The following is a 26,850-nucleotide window of genomic DNA, read 5'->3' on the forward strand; positions in this document are numbered from 1 at the left end:
TTGTACCTGTCAGGAGTCATTATGTGTGAAAACCAGTGACTGCATTTAAAAAAAAAATAATACTTTGTGAATTCATTCTGGGCAAAAAAAGATGCTGTGTAATTTGTTAATGTGTAGATGACAAATAAAAAAAATGTCTGCTTGGTATAACAACACTTTTTCAGGTTTTTGTTTAGGCCCCAAACATGTGACTGGTGGTTGTATAGTGTTTAATACACTTCTTTGCTGATGTCCTGCACAGATTTACACATGTTTGTCTTTTGAAAAGCCCAACCACTTCTTATCTGGAATGAAAAACAAGCCTGAAATTTAAGATAAATCTTTTTGTTTTCAAAACAGCATCAACAATGTCTAGGAAAAAATGTTACACTTAAATTAGACATTCATTTCAAGGACATTTTTATTTCCATTTTTCAATATCTTCACTGCATCCGTCTTAATTTACTGCAGCCGTCCAAATTTGCAGCTTGTGATTGAACAAATTTGAGAAGATAAGAGATCATAAAAAAGGTGGGAAAGAAAACACAGAACCAGTAGACACGTCACCAAGAAGCCTTTATTGATTGTTGTACTAAGCACATTGTGACAGTTTGTTGAAGGGGCTTTAGATGCAGAGTAGAGTACAGTAACTGCTTTAAATACTGTTGCTGAACACTAAATTAATGCTGTAGTTCATAGACATGCAAGTGTTTTAACAGATACTTTCTATTAACCTGCATTTGTTTGTTCCTAGGATCTTGAAACCTTCATCTTCTTTCAAGCAGACTGTGATTGTTAGAATTTCAGTAACTCGCAATCAAGGGCATCTTTCTATACATATAGAATCTATTATCCAGACAACTCACATCTGAACATTTTCCATGTTATTCCAAAATAGTTATTTTTATACTGAATTCAGTTTCTGATACAGTAATCCAGCACTCAAACCCACTTTAAGTGCTATTAGGAAAGTGCACACCAACATGTAGGGGGGAACCATATTTTACCTTTTTTTTTATTATCAAACCTTCAATTCAGGATTAATATCAAAACTCAACAGCAGACATAGATTTGATCCTTTTTATTTTTTCGAATTTAATTGACCTTTCACAATCCCTGATCTCATCTTAAGCAACACTCCTAAAAGATTTAGTGTTGTTCTTTTGGGCAACATTCGAAGCTTAATTAATCTTCTGCAAAGCTTCACTCGAACTTGATTCCCTGGGCCAGAGGGAGATCCTTGCTGTAGTTAATTGTGCACGTTGAACGCCTCATGTACTGCTTCCACGAGTCGCTGCCGGACTCTCTTCCACCTCCTGTGTGTTTCTCCCCACCGAAGGCTCCTCCGATCTCAGCTCCGCTTGTAGGAATGTTGACATTCACGATGCCGCAGTCGGATCCTTTAGGCCCCAACCAGCGGAACACCCGGCCCATATCCTTGGTGAAGATGCTGCTGGACAGACCCTGCTTGACCTCGTTGTTCCAGGCGAACGACTCCTCTTCCGTCTTGAACTTGAGGACGTAGAGGATGGGGACAAAGGTTTCTGTGTGGACGATGGCGGCGTCGTGAGCCAGCCCCGTGATAATGGTGGGCTCTACGTAGTTTCCAGGACGGTCAATCACCTTTCCTCCACAGACCAGAGTGCCGCCCTGTTGCTTGGCCTGCTCAATGGCTGCAAGGTACTGATCCACAGCTTGCTTGGTGTGCAGAGGTCCATAAAGGGTGCTGGGATCCTCAGGGTCTCCGATGCGGACTTGTTTGTAGGCCTTGGCGACCCTCTCAACCACCGTGTCATGAACGCTCTCGTGCAGAATCAATCTCCTGGTGGTGGTGCAGCGTTGGCCAGCGGTTCCCACAGAAGCAAAGACAGTGGCGGGCACGACAAGGTTTAGGTCAGCGTCCTCAAACACGATGATGGCGTTGTTTCCGCCGAGCTCCAAGAGGTTGCGACCGAACCTTTCCTGCACCATCATGGCCACCATCTTGCCAACATGGGTGCTGCCAGTGAACGACAGCAGATTCACGCGCTCGTCCTTCGCCATGGCCGTACCGATATCGGCTCCTCCGCAGGTCATGGAGCAGATCGCACCGGGCAGCTTGTTGTGCTCCAGCACCTCAGCCACGATCCTGCTAACTGCGACACTTGTGAGAGGAGTGGTTGGAGCTCCTTTCCACAGGCAGACGTTGCCACAGGTGAGAGCGAGGGCATTGTTCCAGCCATACACAGCCACAGGGAAGTTAAAGGCAGTGATGATGCCGACAAGTCCGACTGGGTTCCACTGCTCGATCAGAGCGTGGCCTGGTCTTTCTGAGGGCAAGATGGGGCCGCCAATCATTCTAGACAGACCAACAGCGTAATCGCAGACATCGACGTATTCCTGGACCTCGCCCACTCCCTCAACATAGATCTTGCCCATTTCCAAAGACACAAGGCTTCCGAGGACACTGATCTTCTTTCTTAGAGCGTCGCCAATCTGCCTCACAATCTCCCCTCTCTTTGGGGCTGGAATATCTGCCCAAATCTTCCAGGCCTCCCTTGCCTTCTGGACGGTTTCTTCATACTCCCCCATGGTGGCCTGGGTTACTCTGGCAATCGGCTCATTGTTGGCGGGACAGTAGGACGTGATGACCTCGCCGCTACCCCCCCAGCTCCCGTTGTACACACCGGGATTGTCCTCAGACAGGCCGAGCTCTTTCAGCCAGGCGTACTTGGGCTGGTTGATGAGGAGACCTGACATGGCTGCCGTCCGCTGACAGTGGACAGATGCTAATTTATTTCTCAACAGGAGGCTGCTGTGCCGGGCAAAAGTCAGAGTGAGGCAGCGCTGCATTTGGTGCTGGAAGCAGACAAAGTTAAAAATTAATTTTACACGTTTAAGAAGTTTGGAGAACAATTCAAAATAATCGTTGATGGCCCAATTTAACCACAACATAAAACATTAGACCCTGCAACTGACTATTATTAAGAGCTACAACGGAATGAATGTTTTTGACAAGAGACCGAAAAGGACTTTAAAGGATTGAGCTATAATCAAAATTAAATCCAACAGCAATCAAATATTAACTTGATGAATCATGTCAGGTCCTGTTCTGTCAAAGGATGTTTCCAAGGTCGAAAATGTACTTTAAATTTCAACATGGATAAGATTCAAGATGCCATACTTTATTGCCTTATAAATTAGGTTGATTAGAATGTGTATCGGGGAGAAAATACAAAAAATATACAAATGAATAATAGAATATAAAAATGAAAATAAATGTTAAAACAAATACATAAGACAAGTTAATACTGTCTTTATTAAAAAATATCTATATCTATCCATCTACTCTCTGCAGTGCAAACTATAATGTTCGTGGAGCAGACGCCTTTAGAAGTAACCCCACTCAGGAATCTGTTTTTTCTCGTCTTGATACATCATTTTAAAGTTGCCTTAGCTGTGTCACTTTCAACTGCTGGATACAGTGCACATGTTCTACAGGGAGTAAGAACAGTCATCAGGTTCAGGGCCATATATTAGCATAGAAGTAGAGTGTGATATGTTTTCAAATGACCCCCCCCCAGTCAGAGCGGTAAAGAACAATCCTCAGGAAGAAAAAAAACAGGTTGTTCTGAAAACAAATGGTGTGGCCTCCATGGAGCCCTGGTCCCACTATCATGGAGCCTGTCTGAGGGTACATGAAGAAACAGACACACACTAAACTCACATAACTGTGACAAGTTCACACACCTGCCAGGAAACTTCAAGGCCATGCATGAGTCTGCGTTGACAACTGGGGCTGTTTTAAAGGTGACTTTGTACGTGGATTTGATTTAGATTTCATTTTTACTGCACTTTGATCAATAAAACGTATTCAGTGCAATGTTATTAAAAGCATTATGACTTTAAATGACTTAAACATTTTGCACAGTCCTATAAAAATAGCTGAAACTCATTCAACTACATGCAACAGGTCAAACACTGTTTCCACAGATTATCTTTGGCTGTGAATCACAATTCTAAAGCTGCAAATTACTTTATTTCACTGCTGAACGCACCAGCCCCACCATTCGTGCTTGCGCAGTTAATCCCACAGCAGCAGAGGCAGAGCCACCACGAGGTTGTGAAACCTGGATCTTGTGTGTTACAGCGGGAGCACATTCAACACAGACGAAATATCTGAATCTCAACCAAAGCACCATCAGTTATTCACTTCGTTTAAAGGCCTTCACGCTGCAAGCTATTCAGGTGAGTGCAGGAAGTTTCTGCAACATGTGAGTGACACTGTGACCGAGATCCACGTCTTGACGACCGTGAGTCAAGGTCCTGCAAGTTCACAGCCACTAACAGCAGCCTGCCGATGCAAAAGCTGAGCCCCCGCTTCCTGCCCTCCCGCTTCCGATCGCTTCACAGAGACTTTCTACGTGTTGTTCACAGTTTTTAACTCACGTTGATGTCGGGCTGTCGGAGGCCACGTCCGATCCTCGTCAGGGAAGAACTTGCTGTTGCCGTGGCGGAAGTAGTGCCGGTGCGCTGCGCTGTGATTGGTCAGCGGGCTGGAAGCAGTGTGGCGCCTGCTACGTCACAGCGATCAAACCGATCCCAGCTAGCGGAGCCTCTTTGTTGCGATCAACCGACCAGCGGCTGTGTTTCTGGCTGAAATCTCCTGCACCGACACGGTTACTGCCGCGATCGTTTAGAGGATGAGTGGCGGAGTGTACGGAGGCGGTGAGTCACGCGTTTTGATGTCAATTACAACCGAATGGGTTTCCACGTTGTCCCGTGTTGTAGCTTTAGCATGCTTCGTAGCTAGCTAGCCACACTAGCCAAGCTTACGCGCAGTCCAACAGCAAACTAGTTAAAACTACGCTCTCATTGGCACGTGTTGTCGCTACACGTCAGATAATTTGTTTATTTATCATCTATTTAAATGCGTTTTATTTGAGCTCAAGCGTTGTTTGTTTATGCAGCAACAATGTAAACCAGGCTCTGTGCCGCTAGCTGGCTAGCTAGCAAGGAAATGAATGAAAGTATCGAGCTCTTGAATGCACCCCGTTGTTTGTGTAAAGTTGTGTTAAACACAGCTTTGTTAGAAGTTTAGATACACGTCTCCAAACATCCCCAAATCTGTTTATTAACTTTTTCATCAAGTGGATCCAATGCAATCAAAATTACAACATGCATACTGTTGTTATTGGCAATGCTAACTACACTGCACTTAAAACTACATCGGCTATGTTATGCAACTTTTGACTGGTGCACAACAGGTTAAAATAGCATTGTAACACACCGTATTCAGGTTATAGTCTGATCCCAGAAGCGTGAGCTGTGTGATGGAGGTTGGAGGGAGAAATACGTCATTGTTGTAAACACTTGTGCACACAGCATCTTAATTTAAGTTAAAAGTTATTAGATTGTGTTTTGTATCTTTTCACCAGATACACACATGTGACAACTCAAACTAAAGTATCAGGTCTGATTTGTCTGTGGGACATAGTTGATCTATTTATTTGAAATGTTTCAATCATTTGTCTGTGTTTAATGTTTGTTGTGGAAATGTCAACGTTTTTGGGTTGATGGGAGATAATATAATTAAACTATATGAAAAAGTTGAATTTTAAATTTAGATATTTATTCGAACTATATATTTGTTGACATTTATTGCTAAGTAAACTGTACTGAACTTTTCCTCAGTGGATAATTGGCCTACATATAACATCAGGAAACACACTTAATAAAGTTAAGACCTGAAAAATAGATATCCATAATATGCTGGTTATACATTGTTCACGATTGCATCCCTATCCTTTATAATGTGGTGGAAAATATTGCTCAATTTGCACTTCTTTCATTTCTGCAGATGAGGTGGGAGCGTTGGTGTTTGACATTGGCTCTTATTCTGTGAGAGCTGGCTATGCAGGAGAAGACTGTCCCAAGGTAAGTGGATCATTCCGATGACCTGATTAACAATGTGTCTTTTCCTCCTCTGTGCATCTTCAACTTCCTTCTGGGGGTAAGCCAATGTCAAGAAAGGAGGTCTGTCACCCTGGAGACAGACAGAATAAATTGAGTTCAGATCATTCTGGAGTGTTAGCTCGGTCTGGATTCATCTGTGCTATGATTTGATCTGCGCTACAGATGGAGAGTTTTTGATAACATCATTTTGATGAGCAAAGTGTCAAAATGGATGCTCATTGCTCCTCAGCCGACTGTACTGTCATTGGCCGACATACTACTGTTCTAATGCAAATACCATACGACAGGCATCCCAGACCCAGTCATAGTGGGTTTAGTGCCCTCTGAAGTCATCCCTATTTTTTTTACAGTGACAGAAGCATGTTGATGCTTGATACACTGTATTTTGTTCCACTGTGTTATACCACCTCCAACTAGTCCAGGGGTAGGCAACCTTTACTATCGAAAGAGCCATTTTGCCCCCTCTTCCCCCAAATTAAATCTGCCTGGAGCCGCAAAACATATTTGATAACACAGGTTATAAAGTTATATATATATAGTTATATTATATATATAAAAAACTATAGTTTGTTGCATTTATTAAATTATAGAACGACAATAAAAAAAACTGTTGACATTTAACTGCTACTTTTTCGTGTTACAAAAAAGGAAAAAAAACAAACTCTTATGAAGAGGAGAACATAATACTTGTGTAGGCCTTCTTTGAAATAAATGAGACACAGAACTATGCTTTTTTTGCTCATCTTCTTTAAACATTATATTTTTTTGGTATGCTAATTCCTCGCCACATATCAAGTACACAGGTAAACCTGCATCGTTGGCAGTGAAAAAAAATGAATCTGTCCACGCAGAATTAAACTATATTTTCTCCCAGACTTTTCGTTTTGGGGATTTATCCATGGTTAGTTTACTGAGGCCGGGGGTCGAACACTATAGATTAGCGACCTGCAGGGAAGAGCGCCGGGACGTAATAGGATGTGACGCATATTTTAGTTGACAGAATATTAAAACAGAATGTGAGGAGCAGGTCAGACTGGAGGCCGACACAGAAACGGAAGCTCGGTACAAACCAAATGCAGCTTCTGCTCTGATCTCTGTTCAGCTGTGACCAGATAAACTCAGTGTTTCCACTGATAAGAAGCAGTCAGTCACTGAGAGGCTGCTTCAATGTGAATGAGCTCACTGTGTCTCTCTGAGCGAGTGTGCGCCCGCGGGGCAGGGCCCCGGCTCTGTGTGTGTGTCCGCACACACACACTCGCCCATTCCTAGTATTTCATGACGGCCTGATACGATTAAAAAAGGAACGTGAACGTGACTTTCACTCACGTTCATCATATGAAAACTAATTCGTTACCGACCCCTGAACTAGTCTTACCAACACATAGCCCCCCCCCCCCCCCCCCCCCCTCTCGAGTGAGAGTATGGAGCCTATGTTAATGCATGCTGAATTGTGAAATACAAGCAACATCATTGGATGATAAAATCTGGTACTTTTTATTGTTTCCAAACAACTTGCACTTTTTGTTCTCATAAATCAAGGCAGCATTGCGTCACACTTCAGCACCTTCAGTGTTTCACAAAATGGGATTTTATTCATGCATGTTTTGACTCTTGGATAAACTTCTTATAGGTTTTGTATTTTTGCTCTTGTGTCACTATGGCGAAGCTGATTTTGGGTTTGTGAGCATGTGTCTTGAATTGTGTCCTGTGCTGATTTGGCTTGGTTCAGGCGGACTTCCCCACGGTCATAGGTGTGACTGTGGACCGAGAGGATGGCAGCACGCCGATGGAGACGGACGGGGAGAAGAGCAAGCAAAGCGGAACTTCCTATTACATTGATACCAACCAGCTGAGGGTACCCAGAGAGAACATGGACGTCATGTCTCCGCTCAAGAATGGCATGAGTGAGTATTTGGTTGATGTTTAATTTAAAGCACTAAGATGTAAAGACCATTTTTGTTTCTTTGCTGCTTTGCCTGAGGTTGTGGTCAGTAATAAGTGGCCAGAAATATCACATACAGGGAGAACTTGGTTTATACACTCGTAGAATTGACTGATGCATATTTGTTTGCAGTGCTGAGAGAGGACTCATGGGTTCCATGTACATGAGCTGTTAATGAGTGTAGGACCCTGTTTTTTTGTTACAGTCTGTTTAGAAGATAAATCCATAATGGAAAAGAAAGATTTGTCCCAAGTAATCCAAGAATTGTTTCAGTACTATTCAAAACATTTAAAGTCAAAATTTTCTGCACATGATCACCAGCAGGGGCCTTTTGTATGTCACCTCAGAAGTATCTTAGACAGTAGATGTGCAACTATTGGTCTGCTGCACTGACCTAGCTGATGATGATGATGATGATGATGATGATGATGCCCCTCACAATCTGGTCCAATACAATTTGGCTGTCAGGCTATTTAGAGACGAGTGTGACACCGATCTTAATTGCAGCAGAACGGCACGGTGGGACCACCGCCCCCTCAGAGTGCTGACCTGGAACACTGGTGCTCAAATAATTATCTAAAAAAGCTCATCATCGCTCTATTTTCTCCACCATCTGACCCAGTAATGACAAAGAAAGACACTTTTTTTGTGACTCTATATTTTTTGTAGGACTATGCCTAAAATTAAATATGTTATAAGTGACAGAGCTAACCATTAAGGATTTTCTGAGGCCGATTATCATGTTTGGGGTTAGAAAATCTGTATACATCCGTATCCAATATATATATGAGTACACAAATACAATCAGATATATTTTAATTGGAATTAAAAGACCCACATTTGCTCCTTTTTATCGACGTGCTCCAATAAATATGTAACTGCATGTTTAGGTATAGTATGACTTAAACTTATATGTGGAAGGACTTTCCATGTGGTAAGAAAATCAAGAGCAATGCTGATCAGTAATTTCATCAATAAGTCCAAAAAATATCCCAACAATTGTATTTCGAGCAAAGTTGACCAATATTTTGGGAGTTACCTGCTTGCTATTTGAAGAGACTCGGTTTTTAAAAAACTCGAGCTATGGGACATTTTCTGACCAAATTCTTAACTGATTAAATCAGAAATTGATAAGCAGATGAATTGATAATGCAAATAATCCTTGGTTGCAGCTCTAAAGGAGTATTTTTATGTTGCTTGCACACCAAAAAAGTTAATGATAATCATGTTTTTTGAGTCTGCTAAAAGTTGAAAGTAATAAATCAGCAACTATGACTCAAGTGTTCTCTCCCTCTCATTTTACAGTTGAAGACTGGGACAGTTTCCAGGCCATTTTGGATCACACCTACAAGATGCACTTCAAGTCTGAGCCCAGTATGCATCCAGTGCTCATGTCCGAAGCATCGGTGAGTTATATTTTGTTTAATGTGTAACGACACAGAGGCCACATTTCCTGTAGTTGTACAAAGGTCATATTCATGCTGTTTTGAATATTTGTCCTCACTTAATGTTAATATTTGAAGTCTGAGTTTGCCATTACAATTTTAACAAACTTAGTTAAATACTGGTGAGGATAAGAAAGTCCACTTGGCTTGGAGCTCCGTAAAGAGTTATTTTGTTGTGCTTGTCCTCGTCACGTCATGGAGAAATGTAAATATTACATGTATATAATTTGTGTTGTGCTGACAGTAATGGTTTGTGAGCAGGGGCGGACTGGCCATCGGGAATACCGGGGACATCCCCGGTGGGCCGATGGCCGAAAATATAAATCCAACGGCCCATCACTATGATGTACCGGCCCACGCCCATCATCGCATCAGCCCTACAATGGTTGAAACAGCGGCACAAGCGTAATTTTCTCCAAGAGCTATACCTATCTATTCGCACTGACTGCTTTTATACTGCTACTCGCAATCGGTCTTCACACTCATGGTGACTATTTTTCGATTTTTTTTTAAGTGTCTTTTAATATGTGTTTTACAGACTTCGGAAGTCCAAAGTAAGAAAAGATCTCCACCTTATTAATAAACACCTCTAAATTGGTTCTTACACAGCCGAAGTGTAGAGAATTTGGATTTGCATACATACACGCAACGCGGCACCCAGTTATACGCATGCGCACCGCCGTGTATTGAGTGGGCCGGTCTGACAGAAACTCCCGGGCCACTTTTTTCCCCCAGTCCGCCCCTGTTTGTGAGTGGCTTAACATTCTGTTTTGTGTCTGCAGTGGAACACAAGAGCGAAACGGGAGAAACTCACAGAGCTAATGTTTGAACATTACAACATTCCTGCCTTCTTCCTTTGTAAATCAGCCGTGCTCTCTGCGTATCCTTCACTGCTGCACTTCATCCAGAAAAGGATGATATTAGTCATTTAATAGATAATGGTACCGTTTTTTTCATGTTGAACTGCATTGCATTTCCTTGACTCTGGGTTTCCAAGCTTTGCTAATGGGCGGTCTACAGGCTTGGTCCTGGACAGCGGTGCCACGCATACAACAGCTATTCCAGTACATGATGGCTACGTCCTGCAGCAAGGTAAGACAAATGATTTGTTATTGAATAGACCTGCAGGTTTTTTTTGCTTACTGGCGTATAAACCGTAGAGGGAACACATGCAACACTTCCAGGATTAATAGTTGTGCATCCTCCATAGACGGAGGTGCTCTTCTCCTGTGATTTATGTTGCCATCTACTGGTTGGAACAAGCACCCCACACTTTCCATGTCTTTTTCAAGTCAGCTCTAACTACAACTGTTCAATTTTTACACGCTTCTGTAACGGTGCTCAGTTGATCTTGGACAATAGGAATTTTCAGTGGATGAAAGTTGTCAATCCCTAATAATCCCATCCCCCTTGAGAAGGGTCAGATTATAGAGAATCTCTTTAAGAACTGCAAAAGACTGCTGTGTTCCAGGTAAACAAGGTGGAGATTTACTGTGTTCCTCTTGGTCTGAGTTGTGTTTTTTTCCATTCTCTGTCTGACAGGCATCGTCAAGTCGCCCCTCGCAGGAGACTTCATGAGCATGCAGTGCAGAGAGCTGTTCCAAGAGTTAAGCGTTGAAATAATCCCTCCTTATATGATTGCATCAAAGGTGAGAATCAAACAGGCGCCTATTTTAATCCTCAATCTAGTATATAGAGGTGGAATGTTTTTTGTAATAAGTAAGTAGAATAGTAGTAATATTGGCTATGCAGGTGTAGATGGTGGACTGGTAATTGAAATGTTTGCACTCATTCATGTTGTTAACATTATGAACAGATAACATAAGTGAATTGATAGATTTAGAATCAGAAATTCATAATCAGATTAAAATGGCAAATATGATTAGAATTAAAATCATCCACACAGTTTGTATCAAGCTTTACTATCCCCATCCCTCAGAGGAGCGAGTGTCAAACCCAGTGCGTGCTTGTCATTACAGGATGTCGTGCGGGAGGGATCTTCAGCCAGTTGGAAGAAAAAGGAGAAATTACCTCAGGTCACTCGCTCATGGCACAACTACATGTGTAACGTAAGCACGCAACTCTTCTGTGACTACATTCAGTATCACGTTTGTGTTGAGCCTTCTCTGATAAGCGAGTCCTCCGCTTGTTGTTTCAAGAATGTGTGTCAACTAGTTTGTCTTCCTGTTGACAGTGTGTGATCCAGGACTTCCAGGCGTCCGTGCTGCAGGTCTCAGATTCTCCATATGATGAACAGTAAGAACTTACTCTGGATCTGTCTATTACTTTGACCTAATTCTACGAGTCTTTGCTAGCACAAGAACATTAGTGGTATAGTTTACAGTCTCAAAAATATTTGGGCCACTATTTCTCACACAAATATTTCCTCACATGGTCGTCAGTGTATGAAGAAGTTTTGTGTTCATTTTTGCCAGGGTGTCATATATGTATTTGGTTGGAACGATAAGTTTGATGTAAAAATGCCTTTTACTCAACCTCTCAATGTATGTTACTGACATGGAACCCTCCTTGCATTTCCCCTCACAGAGTTGCTGCACAGATGCCCACGGTTCACTACGAGCTGCCCAACGGCTACAACTGTGACTTTGGAGCTGAGAGACTGAAGATCCCGGAGGGTTTGTTTGACCCCTCTAATGCCAAGGTATGTGTGTGCATGCTCAACAAGCTACATTAAGGTGGAGCTAACAGAGCAGCCTCGGCCAGAATGGGTCAACATAATCATTACTGAATATTAGTGCAAATAATACATTTTAGAAAAGTTGATACAAGTTTATAAATGTCTGGCTCTCTCATGGTTTATGAATACAGTGTTTTATGTCTGTACATTAATGCTTCACTTTGTTCTGTCACTTCAGGGCCTGTCTGGAAACACCATGTTAGGAGTCGGCCACGTGGTGACAACCAGTGTGGGAATGTGTGACATCGACATTCGACCGGTGAATATCAATCTGCTACGATTTGTATTGGCTAAAATGTGTTGACTGTTATTTTATATATTCTGGTTAAATTGTATCACTGTAGCTTATGCTATTCTCTAGGATAATTTTCTGATGATTGTTTACTGGTAAAGGTGTCTTGCTCTAACTTTATTTGTTCTACTGAAAACAATTAGCCAAACTATGAATGCAACATCTTTTCTTTGAGGTGTGTTGACAGCAAACCTCTTATCTGAGACAAGGCTTCTATATGCAGATTGGGTGCCTTTCTGTTATATACCTCCAAGAATGTATACATGTGTCAGTTTCCAGCACTGACTTAAAAGAAACTCTCCCCTGCTGTGTTGTAGGGACTGTACGGCAGTGTGGTGGTGACCGGAGGAAACACACTCATTCAGGGCTTCACCGACCGACTGAACAGAGAACTCTCCCAGAAAACACCGCCGGTCAGTTCATGTGCTATAAATCCCAGAAACTTGCCTATTTCTTTAGAATTATCCTTTGAAGAGACACTGCATTTCTATAAATCTCACTTGTAAATAAATGTGGTATGATCTTCAAACAGGTCCCTGAAAACTACTTCCTGTCAGAGTTAAACAAGTTTATCTGTGATTTTCAGAGCATGAGACTGAAGCTAATCGCCAACAACACAACGGTGGAGCGCCGGTTCAGTGCCTGGATAGGAGGCTCCATCCTTGCATCACTGGTAAGGACACACAGCAGTCAGAACTGTATTATAAGATAAATCCACATTTAAAAACATGGTCTTTTAATCTTCAAGACTGATTGGATTTTAAACTCCAGAGCAGGAGCAAATTAAGGGATCTTCGGGGGCCCAAGGCAGTAGCCATTTAAGATACAGTACATTATCCTGTCATGAATTTACTGATTGCTGAGTTTAGATTTTATTCAAACCAAACCTCTTTGTCTCGCTGTGCCAGGGAACCTTCCAGCAGATGTGGATCTCCAAACAGGAGTACGAGGAGGGCGGAAAGCAGTGTGTGGACAGGAAGTGCCCTTGATCTTTCTGTTTATCATTGTCTTCGCCATAAGCTCAGCGTCACCAGTCCTTCACCACTGACCCCAGACTCATCTTTGGAGGATCACTTGTTTTGTATCATTTCTTTTTTTAATACCGAGTTCATCCATATGCCTGTCTGGGATTTTGTTGTAGAAATCAAACAACCATCAACAATATAAGCTGTGTCACGATGAAGAAATGTTTATTTTTGTTTGTGTCATAAATGTCTGTTTGTTGCCTTCAATTTAGATTGTTGTTGTGGGAACCTTGCACATTCAAAGTCTTGTTTTAGCCAGTTTATACTGGAGTTCATTAAGTCAGGTTTTTCTTCACACTGAGGTACCACGAGGTAAGAAACACACAATTAACTGTGCAAGGTTTCTACAGAACACTGACAAGGTCAACATGTTTTTAGGATGTGTGTTGGGAGGAACAACCTTAGTTTGGGGCAATATCTTTTTCATGAGCCTCTTTCTGTGTAGTAAGTAAAATCATCAGCCAGCCTGTACTCAACGATGTGTCAACTCAAATAAATCTGTATTTAATTTTCATGTTTTGCTTGTCAATGGGTATAAAGTCTTTTTAAGAAAATACTCCTTTTTGTCCTATCAGTTTGTTGAAATAGTGACTGCATACTTTACATCTAGCATGGTGCGAGTGTGGTTTCATTAAAGGTCATCCAAGGTCATGATGCCCAAACTATAACTTGACTCAAGACATTCAGAGGGAAAACAGATATTAATAAAGAGTATGAATACAGTGACCAATATATTCCAGGTTTTATTTATCCTATAGGATTAAATAACAGTGCATACATATTTTCTCGTTTTAGACCGACTTCAGTTTTAAGAAGTGCCCTGATTCAGACGGCAAAGGCCAGAGTGGAGAGGGTTTTGCTTCTGGACAGATGTTTGGAACAGATCTTTCATAACATGAGGGATGCCTGATACTTCACGATGATGCAACCTTCATATGAGGAAACTTCTCCTTTAGCTTGGCCTCGGTGTCCCTCTTCAAGTTCGCTTTCCTGGCCTTGCTCCGAAGGTGCTTCTCTAAACGCAGCCTGAGACACAGAAAAAAGAATGAATGAAAAATCGAAAAGAACAGATTTGATCTAATGTAATTCAGCTACATTCTCTACACACTTCACTTTATTTAAAAAAATTGAGTGCGTCTTACTTCATGTGTTGTTTGACAAACTCGGGTGTGTAGAACCTCTTCCGCTTGTATCTTGTATTCATGTACCAAGGAATTGCGTACTCTTTGAATCGATACCTGAGAGAAAGAAAGTAGGACAATGAATCTCTGACTAAAATATGTTAAAATACAACTGCACAAAATGGTTTGTAGCTATTTGAATTCACAAAACTCCACATGGCAAGATCCATTCCGATTTTGATTGAACGACTGAATTAAAACTATCACTGAAGAGTAATGAATCCCTCAGCGTGTGGGTGACTTGATATAGAGACTCGGCCCTCACCAGGAGACGTGTCCAAAAATGTTCCTCCTCCAGGCTCCCGGTCGGCCTTTCTCCTGTCCTGTCTGCAGCAGACGCAGAGCCGTCTCTCTCTCGCTCACCACCGTCTCCAGCCTGATCAAGGATCGCTCAATCTGGGAAGAGGAAGATTGACCTTAGCTCGAACTTTACCACCACCAGAACACACAACCGTGCTACATATACAAACCCTGCAGCCCCCCTAGATCTGTTAGGGTCAAGACCAAAGCCGACCTGACGTTAGTTGTCACTATTTCGCACGTCATACCAACCTTCCTTATTCTTTCTGGACTCGGCATCTGAACCCTTTGTCTTCTTGCTTCCTGCTCGAGCGTCAGCAGCAAGTTCTTCTCTTTCAACAGCACATACCTGAGAGGGAAGCAGAGCGTTACTCAGAGCAGATGAGTGTTTATATAATCTGAAGCAGTGATGACTCTTCCGTCCTTACCAGAGTTTGTGTAAGTCCTCGTTGCTCTTTGTTCTCAGATGTTTGGCAGTCCACGGTGCACCTACAATGTTGTGACCACAGAAAACCGTATGAAACACTACTGACTCAGTCGTAATTTTACACTATTACTTTTTTTTTTCAAGACTTTAACCTTCCCTAGATTTCTCCAAAAATGCCATGATCCTTTCCTCCATGATTCACATCCAGATTTAAATTTTCTAACATTTCTTTATTATTAAAACTACAAACTACAATACTTGAGTGGAGTACCTGACTTCACATTGGTCTCTCCCCAGTTCTCAGGGAGGTCGAAGAACTCTTCCAGTCCTCTTCTGCTGACGGTCGTGTGCAGAGCTCGACACTGAACCACAGAACTGATCGGACTGCACCAGGATGAAGCCCAGACAGGAGGCTTTGGCCTGGTGGAGGCAAAATCAAGTCAATAAAGGGATAATCCACCCTGATATGAACTTTACATGCACCAGCCTGAATAATGAACAGCTACATTCTAAATTGTGAATTTGAAGTCTCTCCTTCAGTGAACACCAGAGAAGCAGAGAGAAAGATTTCTTCTACTCTTCCTCCAATACATCCTCCTTTTCGGTTTTGCCACAGAGACTGACTTCATAGATTGTTGTTTACAATCATAGGTTAATATCCAGCACAATGATACAGTTAAAGATGTTCTTTACACAGCTTTTAAAGGGGAAAGTTTTCTATTCAATTATTATTCAATTGTTCAAGGACATTCAAAGTCCCTTCTAATGGCCAATTTAATTAAACTATATATTCCTAAAAGGGCAATCTATGCTTTTTAAATAAATATCTATAATGCAATCAATAATTATTATAATACATTTAAAAACTTCAGTCAGAAATATTTAAAAAATATGTAATATCATGTTATGAAATGCATTGAAAACTATATCGCTGTCAGATTTCTTTACAAGCGTTGACTTCCTGTTCTAAGTTTCAGTAATTTAGTAAATATATAACTTCACAATATAACATGATCAATCGGAAGCAACACTATGAATGGAAACATAAACAATCTGTGACCCCGGAGTTTGACCTGTCAATCTGCCTGACAGTCAGTCAATCAATCCATCTATCGGTGTGAATGGATTGAACCCTTCAGATATCAGCAGGTTGTCTCATGAACCAAGCTCTGATTCTTTCTTTACATTAGAGGAACGTGTGTTGAATGTGTGCAGAGACTTCTCGGTCACTACATGAGGAGCAGCGGAGTCCTTCACGGCTGTGAAACGAACATGAATGAGTCTGAATCGGTGTTGACGTCGTTTAAAGTCAAGTTTGAAAGAGTCTCACCTGGAAACGGGACTCTGGTGTTTGGTCACATTAACGACGCAGGGCTGCGCGTTAATCGCTGAAGAAATCCTCAGGACATTTTGAAACTGTCTGCAGAGAGTCACGACGCGTCCGGCTGAGGAGGACGCCGCCATCTTTACTCCCACATTACCCAACATGCATTTCTCTCTCTGTATTTTATTATTATACTTTTTTTTTACAATATATATCATGTATTTTTTTCACGTGGATAAAATATAACCTATATATATCCTAATTCTATAGCCAGTTTCTAATCAATGATAACGTTGACCTAGAATAAAATGCAACTACTCTGACGTCATTGAAGTTGGCTTCTGATTCCAAGGTTAAGGAGGAAGATACAAAAAACTTTATTGAAACTTGGACACAAGGACAACCCTGATAGAGCAATAAACAGTCCAAATGTAATCCTGGTGTTGATTTAGTATTAACAAAAAAATGACAGAACAAAAGTAAAGACAAATTAAAAATATAAAATGAACAGTGTGGTCGCAGCAAAAACATGTTCAGTTAAGTTTCAGTGCAATTTTGTTGTTTACCCAACAACATCAGGTTAATTATTTTGTTTTTAATCCACGTATTTTTTCAGCCTCAATCAACAACAAATTCAGACATTTACATTCGAGCCAAATCTGAAATGAAGATCCAATTTCGTGTAGGGTACAAATTAATTATTTGCAAGTAAAGTCTCATTATTCCTCAGATTTCAATTTATTTTTAAAGAAACTAATGGTAAAAAGGTGTCGATTCAATCAATCGTTAACGTAAGAAAATATTTCGAGTGTGAAGCCAACTTCAGCATTTTCCCTACTTGCCCTCATTAAAGATGGCGGGTGCGGCTTCAGTTTCCTAACAGTCAGCGCGGGTCCCTACTGTTCGCCCACAGTCGCGATGGTGGGTATGAGTATGCTCAGGTCTGCCGCTGCCTTCGCGGCGAGGCTAAGTCCTCTGAAGGGTGGGAACACCGCGGCCCATCTACTGTCCAGGACCGTCCAGAGGACAGACAAAGGTAAGAGACATCATGGCTGTTCGACAGGTTTGAGGTTTCACTCCTTACGGTGCCGTATCTGCTGATGACCTTGCGCCGGAGCTAGTTAGCATGCTAACACAAGCTAGCAGGCAGCGTCTGCCCTGCTGTCAACAGAAAGTCAAAAACAGAAATGCATTCATGTATCATTGAGACAAGTGGTGTCTGATAGCTGATGTTTAAGTCAGGGTTTAAATATAATATATAATATAATTAATGTCATACAGAGTGTTGCTGTTGGCAGTTTTCCTCTCAACATCTTTGACATGTCAAAGCTGAACTACTTCTACTCTTTATTAGTTGTTAGTTATTCTATTTTGAAGCCCAGTAGAATCTAAAGGATGCACATTGAACAACTTTCTGTAAACGTTAATAAATCTATAATAACATATCTAGATGAAAGATACAGAAACAAAGACAAAGTCAAGATGGAACAAAAAAAGATACAGCTGTAATAATGGATCATAATAATATTCTGCTCTAGAAACATGTGGATATAATGCTGCACATATAATTCTGCATTGTACTAACAAACAGCATCCATGTTTGATCACATTGATCTCTTAAGAGGAGGAAAAGTATCATCTATGTGCTTTTTATTCCATCAACAACCAGAGTCCTGTTGTGTCCAGTGTCCTGTATGACTTTGGTGTACTTTGTTTTACAGTGGCCGTTCGTTGGGGTCATGGAAAGTCAATGTTTGTCGTCAAACCCACTGACTTCTATGACAGGAGATTTCTGCGCTTATTGGTGAGTAGTGGAGCGCCAGTGTACTTATTACCCCCTGTGTTCTGAGTAATAAGTGCACTGACCATTCTAAACATGCCTGTTTGAAATGGGCTGTATCCTTGGCCTGTGGAGATGCTGGTTACAGCTTTGTTTCTCACACCGTAAAAGTGAGCTGCGGTAAAACCACCGCTGCTGCACAAATACCTGTTCACCAGTTTATTCAACGTGCAGTGAAGCTCTACAAAGTCCACTGAACCATGGCTGGAGCATCATTTGTTGTTATTGTCATGAGGGAGCTGTTTTCGTGATCAACAACATCACTTCCGTTGAAGCTAGTCGTGTAGTTATTCAAAGTTTATTCATATTAAAAGTATCGCATAACCAAAGTCTCAACTTCACGTCCTTGAGCCCCTTACAATACACATGCTAGGTGTCCCTGATGTGTAGTTCTGGTCAGGCCTCCAGTATTGGACACCACTCATGCCCAACAGCAGTCCATTTTTCAGTTTTACATTGTCCTCTTCTCCCCCCCAGCAATATTACGTCCTGCTGACTGGCATCCCTGTGGCCGTCCTTGTCACAGCTGTAAACATCTTCATTGGTAAGTGAGCGAGTACATTTTGTGTGTTTTTTTTATCTCCCTGTTTGAATCAGTTGATAATAAGCGTGTGATTGTGTTGTGAAGGTGAAGCAGAGCTGGTTGAAACTCCTGAGGGATACGAACCTGAGCACTGGGAGTACTACAAGGTATGTTCCGGATGTTTCCCTCAGTAACTGTTTTAGAAGGTTTTCACTGCTTTGAACACAGATTTAAGGGAAGGACAGAATTGCACCACCTTCATCCGCACCATCAAAAAACGTTTTAAAACTGCTGCAAGTGTTTAATCTTATATTCAATCCCCAGATATCTCTGAGGGTCACTTGGTGCCTTCACAGACAACTCTTAAGAGTTTTAATTGGTGATATTTTAGAAATAGGAATATGGTAACATTTAATTTAACTGTGAATCCAATGAAAAGGTTCAAGTGGTTTAATTGTTTATTAGCAGATGAAAATAGTCAGGCAAAATGGTATCTCAGAATTGAAAAGCATGATAGTAAGTATACCATTATGCTACGTGTGTATTATGATGTCACATATTGCTTGTTTTAAGTCGAGACTGATCATTTATGATGCTATCAATCCACTAATGTGCTGAGGCCGCCCTGTGATCACAATCACATCGAACGACTTAAATTGTTGATAACCTTTAATTTGTTTGCATCAAATAGTTTTGCAGTTTTTACACATACTCTTGTCTTGTGTGTCATTTTTATTGCAGCATCCCATCACCAGGTGTATCGCACGGCACGTGTATGATTCCCCGGTGAAGGACTATGAGAAGATGATGGCAGCGATCCAAATAGAGAAAGAGAAGGCAGACATGAGGTGAGTGTTCGGAGAGGTGTGTTGTGTTGCTGTACCGTTCATCCTGCCATGTGTTTTGTTGTGCCGTAACAGAAAATACATTTAATCACACAAGGATATTAATGAGATTCAGAAAATTCAGCCGGTTGTAGCACAATACCAGAAATCCATTCTCCCAACTCTGTGATTCACAACTCTACTGTGCAAGCGTGGTTTCATGAACCCTCTGTCTCTGTCTACAACAGGCTGACTCAGATGGAGGTGCGTCGACAGATGAGGAACAAGGGAGACGGCCCCTGGTTCCAGGTTGAGACCCTCGACAAGGAACTCATTGACAACAGCCCAAAGTCGTCACCCGACAATTAATCCACATGTGTCTGAACATCATGTTGATGAATCTGACTGTTTGTAAATTTTTCCCCCTTCTTGCATAAATAAAGTATCTATGTACTCTGATATTTGGTCTTGAATGATCTGTAAAAGGCTTGTGCAGTTTCTGTAGATAACATTACATATACAGCATGTTGTCTTACACAAAGGTCCTAGGTTCAAATCCACTTGTTGACTTGTTGGCGTGTCCTCCTGCAGTCCACAGCTGTCTTTATACATGCATTCACTCTGCACTTTATTAGGAACACATACACCTGCTTATTCATGCCTTTCTCCAATAAGCCAAAAATGTGGCAGGGGTGCAATCAATACAGTTCTACACATAAAGGTCAGGAGCTCTGCTTGTGAAATACGATTATGTCAGACTGGTTGGTAACCAACATGTTATTGATGAGACGGGTCAGACGAAAATGGCAGCAGTGGTTGGAGCTGAAATAGAGGATTTGGTAACTCACTCTCTAAAACAGGAATGCATCTCTAAATGAAAAACATCAGGCATATTGAGGGGACTGATTTCTACGAGTTCTAATTTGGTGTAACTTGATTTAATTTAAATGCACTGTTCGGCCTCGGTGGAGATATGTGTGTCATTATCTTCTCTAATGAGGTTTCCATATGAATTTGTTTCTAAATAGCAAGGTTATGCAAAAAGCGACTCAACCAATTCCCATGATATTTTGTGGAGGAGTGAAACAAAACCAAAGGAAGAACCAATTTAATTTTAGTGCGGGTTCAGATCCGCGTTTTTATTTATTTTTAGCTTTCTTTAACATTGTGAGAGAGGGTGATTTTCAAGAGCTCTGTTGATTTCCCACGGAATAATCCAAGAATATAAAAAATATAAACAAGACATATTTAATGAGTGTGTGACAAGGGCACGTGCACAGACATTTTGGGGGGCAGGTGCTCAAACCAAAACAAGGGCACCCATCGCCAAAATTGTTTATGAAATTAAAAATAATAATAATAAAAAAATAAAAAACACAGTAGGATATTTTCAACTTATATATTTTTTTTGTTAACAGACCAATCTCAAATTATCAATTTGAGTAAATAAATGAATAACAGGCAGAAACAGACAAAACAAGGCCATATTGAATAACCAAATAATATGTTGATGTTAGGGTTAGTGATGTGAGGGGCTCCTCTGGACCAGGTAGGGTTATTGATTCTCCCTCATCTGGTTTCAAGTTGATGGCCTGATCCAAGATAAAAGAGAGCTGCTACCCTGAGCTGCTTGCTGCAGTTCCCTGTCCTTCTGCTTTTGGAGTCTCTCTTTTCTTGGCATTATGCTGCAAAAATGTTGTAAATGAGATAAATCAATGTTGTGCATAATTATCAAGAGTGACTTACGTAATCTCTATAAAACTGACAACATTTTCTTTTACTGTTTTCTGACAGAGTTGAAGCATAAGCAGCATTACACTAGTAATATACCACAATATACTTCACCAGACTGTCATGTAGCTCAACTTAAGACCTACCTTTCAACAACAACGTTGGGAGATTGCACAAACACCGTCAATACCTGTTTGTCTGATGCTGCGGGCATTGTTGTGCAAGTTCACACCTCTCATGAACTAGTTCAGAGTTCAGTTCATTTCATAGTTTTAAGGTGGAAAGTGAGAATGAAAGACTTAACTTGTTAAAGAAAACCTTATCCATCACTACCCCTCGCCTTTACTGTCGGAATCTTTATCAGACAGTGTGTAAAAATCCCTCACTGTTTTCTCTTGCCATCTGTATATGAGACCGATAGCTGTTGTGTTGCAGGTAGGGACTGCCCCTTTAAGGAAATTTTTGTAGTGTGTGATGTAGTGCACCTGGGTATTGTGGGAAAAGATGCTAAAAGTGTTTATAATGATAAGTGATAGACCAGCTAGAGGTGATGTGAGTGTTGCTCCTGCTGTATATTCGAGAATTAAAGTGGCCGCATTCCAAGTAAAGAAACATCTCCTCCTCCTTATTCACGGAGCGGTCCGGACGGCTGGTTACCGGCCAGACAGCGAGCCAAGGTAACCAGTGACAGAGGCAGCTCCTGATACAGGCGACATAGGAGACTGACAGTGTTGCGCATGAACAAACGCAAAAGAATGCGTTCATTGAACACGTTCACTTTTATGAGAACGATGCAAACTGAACGCAACTCAATGACAAATAATGAATTTGAACTGTGAACACGTTCATATTGTAGCGTCCTCGTGTACAGACGACAGGAAACTTCTCTCTTTATGTGTTACTTTATTAAAGTCCAGCGAACACATCACACTTCTTGTTCGTAACTCCGACACTCCTATCATCCACCACTGTATCCTTCACTCCCCTTCCTCATTCACCCTCGATATGCCAACTCATCAGCCAATGAGAGCCTGCCATCCCACAAAACCCTACAGCCATTGGCCTAGAATTATCACGTGCCCCACCCCTACTCTTACCTCTATATTGTTCTTTCTTCTCCTCCTCTACTTTCGGGTGCTTTCTGAAATGGTGCACCTGTTAATTTAATCTTTTTTTGATTCATCTTTGACTCTAACCGCAGTCTATAATGTTCCTACTATGCTGCCAAAATGAGTAGGTTTTATACATCTCTTTGTATGCAGCATGCTTCTATTAGGAACTGTTGTGAAGTGAAATGAAACTCCTTTTTTTCTGTTCATCCTGAAATAAAGTGGATTCACTTGTTCTGACATTTTGGATCTCATCTTTATAAAACACCTCACTAGCTTCACAGTACAAACACTATGTGGCTGGGGAAATGTTTTTTGAGTGAAGATTCCAGATTCATTCACTAGACTGGCACTCAGTAGAGCTCAACAGAGCCATATAGGTTCATCTCTGATCCATTACATAAACCTGTTGACTGACAAATCAGAGATGAAAACATAACCACCTTAGCAGACGTAATAAAACCTCCACCCATTTATCAAGGAAATGTCACCAACATTAATAATTATAAGAATCACAACAGGAAATTAAAAGTAGAATGAAATTTATTCGAGAATATCTAAATAGTTGACGGGTAATTTTCTGTTGGTCGACTTATCAATTAATTTATTAAAAGCTAATTTTCCCCTGCTACTTAGTCTATAGGGTTTTTATATTTACATTGTTTATATTATTGTCGTGCACTGATTGCTGGTTGTACATCAAATTGCCCTTGAAGGATATTAAAGATTTTCTTTTATGGACAACTTTAGTTAATCACAAGCTGCCCAAACCAAGCTAAAGCAGCAGAAGAACCCAGCAGCCAGCAGGGGGCAGCCTCAGGACATCACAGCAGACTGGGATTCTTTAATCCCAGTTCAAAGACAAGGTTGGAAAACGTACTGGGTTATTCACTAACAATCATCCAGTATCTAAAAGGCAAAAATCTAAAAGTAACTTTTAAGTAATTCAAATATATGTAGTAAAGTACAAAACATTTTCTCTGAAGTGTTTATCAAAAGCAGCATAACATGACACGGACACACGCACATGGCCATGTTCTTAATGTGTTTAGTTATCGCAGCGATCATCTGGCAGTTTGGCCTAGTTGGTAGAGCGTCCGTCTTCCAACCACAAAGACCCGGGTTCGAATCCCACTCCATCCCTTCTTTAAATCAGAAATATATATTGGTCTCTTAAAATTGGTGGGATATCATTTATTAATAGCAGGATATCTTACACTATATAAATTTAACTTAATTAAATACAAAAAAATGGAAAAAATTTAATTGGAAAAAAAAAAAAAAAAAAAAAACTGCGCGCGCAGAAATTGCGCAATGGGCTTCTGCGCAGAATGTGCGCAATGGGTTTCTGCGCAGATGTGCGCAGTAGGCTTCTGCGCAGATGTGCGCAATGGGTTTCTGCGCAGATGTGCGCAATGGTCTTCTGCGCAGCATGTGCGCAATGGGCTTCTGCGCAGATGTGCGCAGTAGGCTTCTGCGCAGCATGTGCGCAATGGGCTTCTGCGCAGATGTGCGCAGTAGGCTTCTGCGCAGCATGTGCGCAATGGGTTTCTGCGCAGATGTGCGCAATGGGCCTCTGCGCAGAATGTGCGCAATGGGCTTCTGCGCAGATCTGCGCAGTAGGCTTCTGCGCAGATGTGCGCAATGGGCCTCTGCGCAGAATGTGCGCAATGGGCTTCTGCGCAGATCTGCGCAGTAGGCTTCTGCGCAGATGTGCGCAGTAGGCTTCTGCGCAGATGTGCGCAATGGGCCTCTGCGCAGAATGTGCGCAATGGGCTTCTGCGCACATCTGCGCAATGGGCTTCTGCGCAGATCTGCGCAGTAAACTTCTGCGCAGCATGTGCGCGCGCAGTTTTTTTTTTTTTAATTTAATTTAATTTAATTTTTAATTTAAGTTTTTTATATTTAATTTTATATATATATTTTTTTTTAATTTAATTTTTCATCATCATCATTTCTCCGCGCTGGTTCAGGATAAATAATGCTGGTATTCACAGGAGATTATGTGTGTGTGTGTGTGTGTGTGTGTGGCCGCAGAGCCTCCCGGTGCGAACAGGCCAAGTATTTAACATGGGCGAGGAAAGGAAGCGGACCGCTTATCTCAGCGCTTCTACCTCCGGTGCGTCCCCTGGGTTAAGAGAATGATGGTGTGACGTTAATGTATTGTTTTTCATTGCATGTGTCTCGTCATGAGAAATCCGTCTCCTATGTCGCCTGTATCAGGTGCCGCCCCTGTCACTGGTTATCTTGGCTCGCTGTCTGGCCGGTAACCAGCCGTCCGGACCGCTCCGTGAATAAGGAGGAGGAGATGTTTCTTTACTTGGAATGCGGCCATACTCTATTTCTCGGATATACAGCAGGTGCAACACTCGCATCACCTCCAGTTGGTCCGTCACTTCTCGTTATACACACACTATTAGCGTCTTTACCCACAATACCCTGGTGCACTACGTCACACACTACAAACTTTCCTTAAAGGGGCAGGCCATACCTGCAACACAACAGCTCTCGGTCTCATATACAGATGGCAAGAGAAAGAAGAAAGGGATTTTTACACACTGTCATTCTCACCTTCCACCTTAAAACTATGACATGAATTGAACAATGAACTAGTTCAGAATTTAAATGGTGAACTATGAACGTGAACTATTCATGTTTACTTGTATGAACTGAAATTTGAATTAGTTCATGAGAGGTTTAAACTTGCACAACACTGGAGACTGATTCATCATGACGTGACACATGCAATGTAAAACAATACATTAACGTCACACCATCATCCTCTAACCCGGAGGACGCACCGGAGGTAGAGGCGCTGCGAAAAGCGGTCCGCCTCCTTTCCTCGCCCATGTTAAATACTTGGGCTGTTTGCACCGGCAGCGTAGTGCCAGGAAGAACAGGGAAGCGCCGCGACCACACACACACACAAGCACATAATCTCCCGTTGGGTTGGTGGCGACTACGGGCTTGCGTAGGTCAGTAACCTTTGAAGACCAGCATCATTTACCCCTGAACCAGCGCGGAGAAATGATGAGAATGATGAAAAATTAAATATAAAAAAATGTATTAATGCGCAGTTTCTTTTTTTTTAAAAGGCCACACCACCTAATGATTCAATCAAGGAATTGAGCATATTAATAGCATTGACAAATTAACACTAAAACTTCAGAGAAAATATTTTCTACTTTACTACATATATTTGACAGCCTTACTTAAAAGTTACTTTTATATTTTTGGCTTTTAGATACTGGATGATTTAACATACTTTAAAAACCTATTGTTAGAGAATAACCCAGTACTTTTCAGAACTTGTCTTCGGACACCTTACAAGAATCACAGTCTGCTGTGATGTCCTGAGGCTGCCCCTTGCTGGCTGCTGGGTTCCTCTGCTGCTCTAGATTGGTTTTTGCAGCTTGTGTTTAACCAAAGTTGTCCATAAAAGAAAGTCTTTAATATTCTTCAAGGGCAATTTGATGTACAACCAGCAATCATCAATTGATGACAGAGAGAGTAATTTTATTCTTAAATATTGATGAATGAAGAAAAAATTGGGCTCCAGCAGAAGGGCACTTTTCTCATCCAGTGCAAAAGGGGCTATCTGTGCACGTGCCTGTTGTGACATTTGGTGCTGCTTGATTTAATTTGAAGGGACTGTGTGGAGGTATGTTTCTCTCCACCTCCCACTTTTATCACTGCTGCTTCAAATTCTAATGCTAAGTCCAGTTTAAAAAATCTGTTTCCAATTAAAATAAAGCTTGTAGTGGAAACATTTGCTGTTAACTGATATTTATGACTTATGATATAATGGACTGTTGGTCCTTGGTATGCACCGTGTTACTATTATTGTTTTATTGTATCTTATTTGCAGTGAGGGAGAGCGTCCACGTGGGGACAGAGCTGAGCAGACTGTTGGACAAAGGCTTGTTGACACATGGGATGATTTGACGTGTGGCTGCTGGAATCTCACACTGGACAAGATGCGAGTTAAACACATGTTTTATGAAGAACCAGATGTTTGTTATAAACGCAAAAGCAACAGGGATATAATCAATCTGTGTTATCTATCGAGAGAGGCTGCAGAGGAGTGACGCAGTTCTCGGATGACACTACGGTCAAACGATCAAACTGAAACGATCACAACCAGTTTCCCGTGTTTCCTGCAGGAGGAGCACACGCTGTAGTAACGTGTGGGAGGTGTTGTGATTATTATGGATCCTGCTCGGAGGTGGGAGGGGTCCTCCTGCCTCACACAGCC

At 41.6% G+C, this 26,850-nt stretch overlaps 4 protein-coding genes across 4 annotated transcripts; 2 read left to right on the top strand and 2 right to left on the bottom strand.

The window, feature by feature from the left end:
• Positions 1–536: 536 nt before the first annotated feature.
• aldh7a1 (aldehyde dehydrogenase 7 family, member A1) lies at positions 537–4,491 on the bottom strand. The gene is made up of 2 exons (XM_062395108.1): positions 4,408–4,491; positions 537–2,817 (listed from the first exon to the last, which is right to left on the bottom strand). Exon 2 carries the CDS (start codon positions 2,809–2,811, stop codon positions 1,183–1,185), a length of 1,629 nt encoding a protein of 542 aa, XP_062251092.1. The 5' UTR covers positions 2,812–2,817; positions 4,408–4,491; the 3' UTR covers positions 537–1,182.
• A 29-nt stretch (positions 4,492–4,520) lies between these two features.
• On the top strand, positions 4,521–13,892 carry actl6a (actin-like 6A). The gene is made up of 14 exons (XM_062395109.1): positions 4,521–4,686; positions 5,819–5,895; positions 7,664–7,838; positions 9,182–9,282; positions 10,104–10,201; positions 10,319–10,413; positions 10,864–10,970; positions 11,301–11,390; positions 11,516–11,577; positions 11,869–11,983; positions 12,198–12,278; positions 12,629–12,724; positions 12,898–12,984; positions 13,220–13,892. Exons 1-14 carry the CDS (start codon positions 4,662–4,664, stop codon positions 13,298–13,300), a joined length of 1,290 nt encoding a protein of 429 aa, XP_062251093.1. The 5' UTR covers positions 4,521–4,661; the 3' UTR covers positions 13,301–13,892.
• A 169-nt stretch (positions 13,893–14,061) lies between these two features.
• mrpl47 (mitochondrial ribosomal protein L47) lies at positions 14,062–16,732 on the bottom strand. Its single transcript, XM_062396400.1, has 7 exons — positions 16,575–16,732; positions 15,516–15,664; positions 15,246–15,306; positions 15,070–15,166; positions 14,783–14,913; positions 14,479–14,574; positions 14,062–14,362 (listed from the first exon to the last, which is right to left on the bottom strand). The coding sequence occupies exons 1-7, from the start codon at positions 16,730–16,732 to the stop codon at positions 14,251–14,253; spliced, it is 804 nt and encodes a 267-aa protein (XP_062252384.1). The 3' UTR covers positions 14,062–14,250.
• A 714-nt stretch (positions 16,733–17,446) lies between these two features.
• Positions 17,447–20,214, top strand: ndufb5 (NADH:ubiquinone oxidoreductase subunit B5). Its single transcript, XM_062396282.1, has 6 exons — positions 17,447–17,604; positions 18,290–18,372; positions 18,886–18,952; positions 19,037–19,098; positions 19,673–19,779; positions 20,004–20,214. The coding sequence occupies exons 1-6, from the start codon at positions 17,487–17,489 to the stop codon at positions 20,122–20,124; spliced, it is 558 nt and encodes a 185-aa protein (XP_062252266.1). The 5' UTR covers positions 17,447–17,486; the 3' UTR covers positions 20,125–20,214.
• The last annotated feature ends 6,636 nt before the right edge of the window (positions 20,215–26,850 follow it).

The sequence above is a fragment of the Platichthys flesus genome, chromosome 9 (genome assembly GCF_949316205.1).
Source record: "Platichthys flesus chromosome 9, fPlaFle2.1, whole genome shotgun sequence".
NCBI lineage: Eukaryota > Metazoa > Chordata > Actinopteri > Pleuronectiformes > Pleuronectidae > Platichthys > Platichthys flesus.